The following is a 10,608-nucleotide window of genomic DNA, read 5'->3' on the forward strand; positions in this document are numbered from 1 at the left end:
GTGTGTGAGATTTGAGCAGCAGAAGATTGATGAAAAATAGAAACCTTTGTCAAAATGCCACTGGTTGATATGCATACAAAATGTTGAAGTCTAGCCAAGGCACATCGATTGTTTGAAAAAATGTTACAAAAGGTTGTTACCTCATGAAGCAAAGGAAAATTGTGAGTGAACCATCACATAATGTGAATAAAAATTTGTTGAAGGAGTGTTGATTGCTAGAAGTTTTGATGAAGGCGACATGGTATATTGGTAGTGTCGAGTCTAATGTTTTTGATTAAGGAAAAACTGGTTTTAAGGAACTCGAAATCCACTTACAAATCACAAAGAAAAGCATTATAGAAGCAAGAAAGGACAGAACGAAGAAAGAAAGGCAGCAAAAGAACAACACAAAAGAGCGCAGCCAAAGAAAAGGATAGCAAAAGACCAGCGAGATACTGACACACCTAAAACAAATCTAGGTGAAAATCTTTATGGTATCCTCAGCATCCTTGACAAGCATCATCATAGCATTTGCTGCCTCTTTAAGGTCTTTTCTTTCCTGCACCTGTTGATTACCTTTAGTCTTCAACTCCAACTCTTTAGCATTTCGCCTAGTTCTGCATCTGGAAGAATGCTGGACAGAGCTAGAACCCGACTCATCATCAACAATCACAATGTCTTTACTCTTCTTATCCTTCTCCTGGTAGGCAACCAACACATTCATATTTTGGGAAGTCACCTTCATCACAACCAAGCTATGCTCCATGATTTTCCTCAGAGCACTCTCGATTTTTTGAACCCTGTTGTTTATCAGTTCATAATCAGACTCACTCTTTTCTTTGAGAGTCCTTACCACATCCTCCAGGTGCTTCACATCTCCCTTTATGATCTCACCCTCCAACCAATCCGAAATATCTTTTTCATCCTCTGCTTCACTATTATCCTTAGAATTTTCCTCTTTTCCTTTACCATTAATATCCTTAACCACATTATCAATTTTGAGCTCAGCTCTCTCTATTTTTCCTAAATGTTGGTAATATTATCAACCACCCATTTATGGAACTTAAACATTTTCAGAGAACTGTTTCTAATAGCATTCAGAATAGTATCCGCATCCTCCATGTCTTGGGAAGAATCCTCAGGCCTAGGGTTTCCCTCCTCCATATTATTCTGAACCTCATCCCTGTTGTCTGTATCATAGGGACTCTCCTTCTCCTCTGACTCATCAAAATCCTCTTTACCCTGCTCATTATCCTTGTCTCCTTTCTCACCCTCCACCTCCTTCTCCTGCTCATGCTTCACCTCATTCTCCACCTCCTTCTCCTGCTCTTGCTTAGGATCAACTGTCTCTTCAGTGTCTTCTTCAACTTTCTTACTAAGCCTCGATTTCCTTTTAGGGGGAGGATTGGTAGAATCCTCATCAGACTCAAAATTGTCATCATCCTCAGAGATATGAGCATTCTCCACAAGGGGATCATCCTTATTGGCCTTAACTTTATCCTTAAGATACTCATAAATTAACAAAATAAGACCTTGTTGGGCAATGGGGTAGGAATTGGGTTTCTTAGCATGGTCAGCCAGACTGTCATTAAGGGACGACGCCAGATAGAAGGGCAAAGATATCTTAGAACCATGGAGAAAGTGATTAAGGATAACAAAGTGATAATTATAGACTTTCGAGAACCTACCATCAACAATAAGATACTCCATTAACACTTTCAACATTTTCTGCCAAAAGGAGTTTACCTGGTTAGGGAGATAATAGGAAATATTATCCTTTTTGGCAAGGCGAGCCCTTTCTTCTTCGTTCTTGGGGAACTTTTTGATGGCTTCCACCGAGAACTTACGATCTCTATAAAACTTGATACCGTCCTTCTACAAATTAGTCACCTCGGCCACCAAATCTTCATCCACTCTCCAGGTCTGACCAAACAGAGTAACTCTGTTATTTTTCCAACCCTTGGCAAAACCATGGGAAACAGACTTCTTGCTCCCATGCAATTTCTCCATATAATCAGTGAAGCCGTTTTCATGCAGCCTTCTCCAAATTTTCCTTTCACCCTTCCAACTATCACAGCTGGTGGGCTCATTATGGTTGATATTTCCACCCATAATGTAGAAGCAGTTCAAATCGAAACCCTCAGGAGAGCACAAACTAACCAGATGTTGAAGAACAGAGAAGTTGGAATCGAAAACCAAGGTAATTATCTTGTTATTCAAGTATCCCTTTAAAACATGCAAATTAACCCAGTACTTAATATAATAAGGCCTTTCACACCTATACTCAGTAATGCGACGCCTAAGACATGTCATCATTTGACAATCCACCTCACTCCAAACTCTGTCATTCAAGTCCGAACCAAAAAGTGTAATGATGATATTAATATGTACCATTGATCCTGTCATAAAATAATTGCTCTCAAACTTTATTCTTACATGATGACTCTCCGATATAATTAGCATCTTCCACTAAAATGACCCCCTCATTAGCTAACAAATCGGCTACCCTATTACCTTCCCTAAAGGTATGGGTAATAACCACACTATCACAGGAATCTAACATTTTTTTTTGCCTTATCAATGATATTTTGGATATTCCAAGAAGGGGAACAAATACCTTTAAAAACCTAAATTATATTAAGGGAATCCCCCTCCAGCGATTTTTTTTAAAAATTGAAACCCTAAGCAAGCTGAAGACATTTTAACATTGCCAAAGCTTCTGCAATATGGTTGTTTTGAATTCCAAAGGGAGAAGCAATCACAACCACACAAAAGCCATGAGAATTTCTGATAACACCTCCCCCACCAGCATTACCCGGATTTCCTTTAGCTGCATCATCAAAGTTCACCTTCACCCAATCATGAGGAGGGAACCTCCAAACCACATTATCTCTTCTACTCTTCAGATCAGACTTCCAAACCTTATTCAATAATTTCCATTTTGTAAGAATCCTTTTATCATTATCATTCATATCAATATAACTACACTGCTTGTTGCTTTTGTGAATGGTGTTGATGTTTTCTTTAATAGCCCTACAAATATTTTCAAAGACCACTTGAGAAGAACACTTAGTCTCCCTAAAAATTCTATTGTTTCTCTCCTTCCAAATATGCCAACAGGTCATAGGAAGAAGAAAGGACCAAAGGGTCTTGATGATGGGAAGATTGGTAGGGAAAATCCAATGCCAAAGGACTTCCTTAAAACTATTCTGCATAACCCAATCAACATTCCAATGCGTCCACACTTTACCCCAGATTTCCCAGGTAAAAAAATAGTGAATGAACAAATGATCCACAGACTCAGCCTCTTTTTGACATAACTCACACCTATTAGGGATCATAAATCCTCTTCTGACCAAGTTATCAATAGTGAGAATCTTGTTATGAGTGGCAAGCTAGAAAAACATATTAAATTTAGGAATGAGGAATCTATTCCAAACTTTAGTCCATATAGGGTTACAAGCCTGAGTAGATATCTTATTATAAGAAGAAGCAACAGTAAAAGTATCCCTAGGATTACTCTTCCATAAGAAGACATCATCTGAGTCTTTGCTAAGAGAAAAGGATAACAAATCATGTTGGAGCGAAGAAAATCTAGCATAAATAACATCAAGTCTAACCCATTTATTCTCCTCCCAATAATTACAAACCACAGAACCAAACCTCCTTTTACAATCTTCAATGATATGGCTTCAATCCTAGTTAAAAAGAGGCTCATCTTTGATCCAGACATCCTCCCAAAATCCAATTTTGTTACTTTTGCCAGGGACCCAGCCAGCTCCAGCTTTAGCAACTTTAATAGATTTTATCATACTATTCCAAATAAAAGATCCAACAAGGATATCTTCAGAATAGAGAAGGGAATGAATGGGCTGATTATGGATGTATTTGTCAAACCACACCCTACTCCAATCTCTCTTAATACCATAGGCCCTCCAAACCTATTTGGTTAACAAAGCTTTATTGAAAGGTTTAAGGGATTTGATACCTAACCCCCCACTACTTTTAGGACCACAGACTTTATCTCAAGCAACCAAAGCAATCCTTTTCTTATCTTCCATACTAGACCAAATAAATCTTTTCTGAATTCTTTCTAACGCTTCTGCAAATTTGACCAGTATACTAAACAAGCTAAGAGCATAAATAGGTAGTTTTTGAAGGGTAGCTTGAAGAAGCTAGAGCTTACCAGCCTACGACAATATAGAGCCTTTCCATCCAGCCAGTTTTTTGTTGAACTTATCAATAAATGAGTTCCATAAAGAGTTTGGAGGAGCCAAACCAAGAGGGAGGCCCAAATAAGTAGAGGGGAGCAACTCAACCTTACAGCCAATTATGTTAGCAATCCTTTGCTGCCTCAACAAGGGAGTGTTGATGAAGTAAATAGCAGATTTCTCCCAGCTAACCTGCTGGCCAGTAGCAAGGGAATAAGAGCTGAGAGCATTTTTGAAGGCATAAGCTTCACTCACAGAAGAGTATCCCAATAGCATAGTATCATCAACAAATTGTTAATGAGTGTAGAAGAAATTAGCTGAAGAGGGTTGCAATCCTTTGATGATCCTTTTCTCCTTCAACTTTTGAATCAATCTACTCAAACATTTTGCCAAAATAGTGAAAAGAATGGGCGAGATAGGATCTCCTTTCCTGAGACCCCTTGAAGACTTAAAAAATCTAGAAGGAGATCCATTAACAAGAATAGAAAAATTCTGCGTAGATATCAACTCTCTAGTGATTTTGATAGCCTTCTCATCAAATCCAAAGGCTTCCATGATCCTAAAAAGAACCTGCCATTCAACCCTGTCATAGGCTTTTGGCAAATCCAGCTTTATGAGGAATCCCTCTTTGTTTGCAGCATTAAGAGAATGGATATTCTCATGCACAAGAATTATAGAGTCCAAAATCTGCCTACCCGGGACAAATCCTTTTTGCTCCTCGGAGATAACAAGATGAAGAACAACCAACAATCTAGAAGTCAGGACTTTTGAGATTATATTGTAAAAATAATTGCATAGACTTATTGGCCTAAACTTACCCATAGAATCAACTCCAGCCACCTTAGGAATTAGAGCAATGAAGGTAGAGTTGATTTCTTTAAGAATTCTTCTGGAACCAAAGAATTTTTTGACAACATTGACCACATCAACCCCAACAATGTGCCAATATTCCTGAAAGAAAAACATGGGGAAGCCATCCGGGCCCGGTGCCTTATCCCCTTGGAAGGAGAAAACAACTCTTTTAATTTCATCAACTGAGGGGATGGCAGATAAAATCCTATTCTGATTAGGTCCAATAATCTTAGGAATATTTTCAACTAGATCTTGCTGCTTAACAAGGTCAAGTTAAGGTTAGAGAAGAACCTTACAACTTCATTGGCTATATCATCATCTTTGACAAGAGTTTTATCATTAACAATCAATCTGGAAATTCTAGTTGCCGCTTTATGCTTCATTGATGTCATATGAAAGAATTTAGTATTTCTGTCACCAGCCTCTAACCAAATTGCCCTAGATCTCTGCCTCCAGTAAATTTCTTCTCTTGAAATAGTGCTGTGTAATTTGGCTAGAACCTCAACTTCTTTAGCCTTGGGGACATTCTTATAACCATGTTTCTGAATAGAATTTTGAATATGTTGTAATTCCTCCTTGAGCTTCCTCTTAGATTTAAAAATATCCCCAAAAACTTTTTTATTCCAAACCTTGATGTTATCTTTGATGTTTCTTAACTTTTTAGCAACTTTGAACATGGTAGAACCATCCACAGTTATATTCCACCATTTGGAAATGGAAGCTTCCAAGGAAGGATGTGAGATCCACATTTTTTCAAACCGGAAGGGAAAGCAACGTCTGCCTTTAATAGAATCAGCAACAAAAGAAATAGGATAATGGCCCAATCCAATTCTGTTAATAACAGATAGAGAGCATCTATACTTAAGGACCCAGTTAGGAGTAATAAGAGATCTATCAAGCCTTACTTGAATAAGTTCTCCCCCATCCCTTCGATTAGACCAAGTATAGGAAGCTCCAGAAAGGTCAACATCAATGAGGGCATTGGCATTGATAAAGTCCATAAGATCAATCCTGCTATCCAGTTGAGCTTGGGTTCCACCAAAATTTTCAATTTCCTGTAGAGGAGTGCTGAAATCTCCCATCAAAAGCCAACTATCCTGGGTAAAAGTCCCTCTTTTCTGCTAGATTTTGTACCAAAACTTGCTCCGAGCAGGTTTAGAGTTGGGGGCATAAATGTTGGTAACTACCCAGTCCTGTCCTTCAACAATGCATTTGACTCTCATAGAAATGATATTACCATCTTCATTAATCCGGTCTCCATCAATAGTTTTCTTATTCCAAAATATGGCAACCCCACTAGACACTCCATTAGAACTACTGCCACACACACCCCCAAGTTTAAAGAATTTTAATTTTTCAACTTTTTCCTTACTCATTTTAGTTTCCCGAACCAGGATAATGTCCGCCTTATGATCTCTGATAAAATTCCTGAGCACATCCTGCTTATGGAGACCATTTAGGTCTCTAATGTTCCAAGAGATTACCTTCATTTAGAAACTTGGGAGCAGGATTCTTGAATGGTTCACTACCTTCCATCAGCTATATTTTGTTTACTCTCCTGGTCCCTGTGTCACTTCATAGTTTTGTGCCTCTATGGAGATTTAGAAAGTCTAATATCCACCTTGATCTGGTTCTAGTTTTAGCCCCATTAGTACACCCTATTTTCTTGTTTTTCTTTTTTCCCACTTCTATTAACTCTTCATCTTCTTCATTTTTATATGCAGACTTCTTACTATTCCAAGGTTCTCCTTTTCGCTGAGATGAGGTGGGTGAATCAGTCCCAAAGTTCTGGAATAGAGAGTTAAGGTTAACCTGGGGTGATCTAAACTGGGTCTTTTCTTCAAAGATTACATCTCGAGCTTCAGAGTCCTTTGAACACACTTTATTACATTCATGTTCTGTTTCTTTTGGAATCTCATATTGTGATTCATTTGTGTCTCCAATCTCACTGTCTTCAAGAATTTCTTCTATAATTACATTTTCTTCTTCTTGAATCTGTAAAGCTTCAAAGCCATTGCTTGTTTTAACTTCAAATACATTCTCTTCATCCTTTTGGATTTCCTTCTGAGGAATCTCCTTGGAAGGACTAGTTTTCCTTTCATCTCTTGTTATATCTTTTGAGTTACTAGGGAATCTCGTTCCTCCTTCCAATCTACCCTCCTCATTTTTGTTCAACTTCTCTTTCTAGATCTATTTAACATGATTATTGTTCTTCTAATCATTCTTTGGGTTACTAGGACAAGCCTTTGCCCAATGTCCAACTTTCTTACATGAAAAGCACACGAAAGGGAGGGATTCAAACTCTATGACTTGTTCCCACTTACCTAGCTTGGAATTTATTTCGATAGAGCTAGGAAGGTCCATGTTCTATGAGATATTAACGCATATCCTCGCATACATCAGTCTCTTTTGTGTTGTTGTCATAGAATCTATAGCCACAAGATCCCCGAAGGATTTAGTAATGCTTGAAAACACGTCCTCCAACCAAAATTCAAGCGACAAACTAGGGAGCCGCACCCAGACCAGAGCAGATTCAAAAAAGGAGTCATTGAGCTCCATTTTCTTGGACCATTTTCTTAAAGATAAAGAAGACTTCCCAAGCATACAGGGTCCTTTGTTCAGAGCCATTTCTAAGTCTTCACTACAAGAGAAGGAAAAGACAAAAAAACCCCTTGACAGGGCTGAAACATCAACCTGTCCTTTCACCCTCCATTTTCTCTTCACAAAAGACCTAACAAATTCAATATTAGGTCTGGGTCCAACAAATTTCCCCACAAGAGAAAATACTATAAGAGAAATATTGTGATCTATGACCACGTTCGGTACAACAATAGCTATCTGCCTACCTTTCTATCAGAAATATCTTCCACAGAGGGAAAGGTAGATTTACCAGTAGGCTTATTTGCAAAGAAACTATTCCAGGATTTAACCATCTTGTCTCCAACTGTCTTTTCCAGCTCCGCATTCAAAATCTTGTGACCCAACTTTGTAGAATCTTCAGTATTTTTAAAGTCAAGAGGAGGGTCCGGATGCCCCAAAGAGACAAGTTTTCCTTGAGCTGCAGAGGCTGTAGAGCCAGAGGAAAAACCAACCACTCATTTCCCTTCATTCGCAGAATTCAAGTTTCCCTCCATTCATAAGGGATTGTTTTTGTTTTTGGAATTGGAGCTTGATTGTCTATTAATTAATGAGCATAAATAGAACTGTATTGTTAATTACGATAGGTGATATGTATAAAAAATTGTATGGAGTTCTAACAAAGCACATATACTGCAAGGGCATTGATTTATAGAGTAAGAAAAAGGGGGATTTTTGGTGAAAATAATGTGCTTAATGGTGTGTTTTCATCATCAAGGGGAAATAATTTTAATCATGGGATTAAATATGTAATTGTAAAATGCATTTGTCATCAAATAAAGTATACTCATGGGAAGGTAAAGAGAAAAAAGACAAAATAGAAAAATAAACCAGTTATTTTAAACTATTGTAAAGCGATTAGTTTTTTTGCCTTCTAGTTTTCTGGGGGGTAACTGATTAGTTTTCAGTTTGTAATTGAATATGAACAAGTTGAAGCTATTGTTACTCTGTTATTTTATAAAAGGAAAATCAAGAATGTGTGTTAGGAGTTAGGAGGACTGGGGCAGAACAATTTGTTGCGTAAAATCTTGAGACTACAAAGAGAATGTGCAAAAATGTTTTTCTATGAAGATGGTATCAATTGTTCATTGAATTTAATGAAAAGAAATCATGAAACCATATCCAAGCTATTATTATTTCAATCATATGAATCAATTTGGCAAGGATTATTGATTTGTCATTGCATCTTTAAATGCTTCCGTGTAACATGATTGTTGGGCTCCCTCAAGTAGGGCTTAAATTATAATGAATATGTTGTTGTGATTTAGAGAAATTAGTTTGGATTAACAAGTAGGGATTTATGGTTGAAATTAATGTAGGTTTATGCAATCCATAGACAGTCATAGTGTTGAATGGTTTGAGTTGTATGCCATCAGATAAGCAAGGATTTGATTTGATTATGTAGGCCAAGATAAAATACCGGTCATAATTCTATTCTAGAACCAAATCAAAATCTTTTAAATCTAAATATCTTTTATTTTCAATTGTAGGAGTAGGATAAAATATTAGATTTCTAGTTTTCTATTTTCCACCTCATTCCTATGTGAAGTAGATAATAAAGAGGATATTCTGTCAATTTCAACTAAATAAACCTCTAAAATTATATGAGGATTTCATCTGTTGATCATCATTGTTTATTGTTGGATAATTGTTAATGATGATGTTAATGGTACACCTGCCAAGGTCGTGCAGAGCATGAAGAGTAGGGAATTCTAACCATCTTGGTTGATTTTGTACATTGGCCAAATCATTTGTGGAACCTAATCATAGAACTTGGGCATATTCTTAGGGTTTTTCAATTTTTTGATTTGGGAACCAACAAAGCTCACTGCTCCGAACTTGTAGGCTAAGGCACACAACCTTAGGGAAAGATACAAAAGACTTGCACAAATGAAGATCACTTCTTTAGGGCAAGATACAAAATATTTGTCCAAATACAATAAGGATAAGAGATTGAACTACAAGAAAATAACATCTATCGATATGTGGATAATAGTTTATAACCTAATACTTACCAGATCCAACTTTTATTTCTATATTGTACCACATCAGAACCTCTGTATCACTTTGCTTTAGCTTCGTACATCACCTTAAGCTCACATCATACTTTCATATCTATATTTGGCACACATTACATACACAATACTCAATTAATCTATCCTTTATATATCAATTGGATCTTCACTATCTTGTATTAGGTCGACTTATAGAAATGTAGCATGTATATGCATCATCAACCTGTAATGCCTGCCAAATACCCTAGAGAAATAAACCAAAATCTACTAAAAAAAGGAGATAATTGTTTTTAAAAATCAACCATGACTTCCATGTTACCGCTAACATTCATTCATACAATATTACTACCGTCATGCATCAATATGACACTAACAATTTACAAGAACATGTTAAACATTACAAATGCAATCATAGTATCTTATGACACAAGCAGGATCCATTATTAATCATTAACATAACTCTATATAATCATACAATTTATCCATTCCCTAGGGAATCTCAATGTCACCACTTGACATAGTTTCTATCTCAACACATATCCATCTAGAACACCATATACTATTATCCAACAATTTATTTACTGCCTATACAACTATGATAAATATTTAACAGATAAACAAATCTCTGTCACATTCCATACTCTTTAGGTTCATTTAAAATACCATCCAAATGTTCCTAATACCCATATTTATTTATTAATCACTTAACACTTCATAATTATATATGCAAGATTATAAACATCAAGCACTTATCTATTTCCAAATAGGATTCCATACTGCTAAACAAATACAAGAGTCATATGTTACCTACAAGAATAAACAGAATCTAATATTTCAATCCCTTAATTCAACATAAGATCTCATTTCCAACATGATGAGCATTTATACAACACAATCCACATATTAATACATCA

The 10,608-nt window shown here is 36.6% G+C and overlaps 1 protein-coding gene across 1 annotated transcript; it reads right to left on the reverse strand.

Annotated features, from left to right (window-relative positions):
* Positions 1 to 454: 454 nt before the first annotated feature.
* On the reverse strand, positions 455 to 9,728 carry LOC131856778 (uncharacterized). Its single transcript, XM_059208700.1, has 4 exons — positions 9,695 to 9,728; positions 7,889 to 8,109; positions 1,294 to 1,479; positions 455 to 679 (listed from the first exon to the last, which is right to left on the reverse strand). The coding sequence occupies exons 1-4, from the start codon at positions 9,726 to 9,728 to the stop codon at positions 455 to 457; spliced, it is 666 nt and encodes a 221-aa protein (XP_059064683.1).
* Between the last annotated feature and the right edge of the window lie 880 nt (positions 9,729 to 10,608).

This window comes from Cryptomeria japonica, chromosome 7 (assembly GCF_030272615.1).
Source record: "Cryptomeria japonica chromosome 7, Sugi_1.0, whole genome shotgun sequence".
NCBI classification, from domain to species: Eukaryota; Viridiplantae; Streptophyta; class Pinopsida; order Cupressales; family Cupressaceae; genus Cryptomeria; species Cryptomeria japonica.

Bases quoted from the DNA above. Each gene is read 5' to 3' on its own strand.
- LOC131856778 (XM_059208700.1), bottom strand. From the start codon at position 9,728: ATGTGGTACAATATAGAAATAAAAGTTGGATCTG. The intron at 8,110-9,694 runs GTAAGTATTAGG...CTGGCTCTACAG, and splicing joins AGAAATAAAAGTTGGATCTG to CCTCTGCAGCTCAAGGAAAA. The intron at 680-1,293 runs GTGGAGAATGAG...GTTGCCTACCAG, and splicing joins AGCAAGAGCAGGAGAAGGAG to GAGAAGGATAAGAAGAGTAA.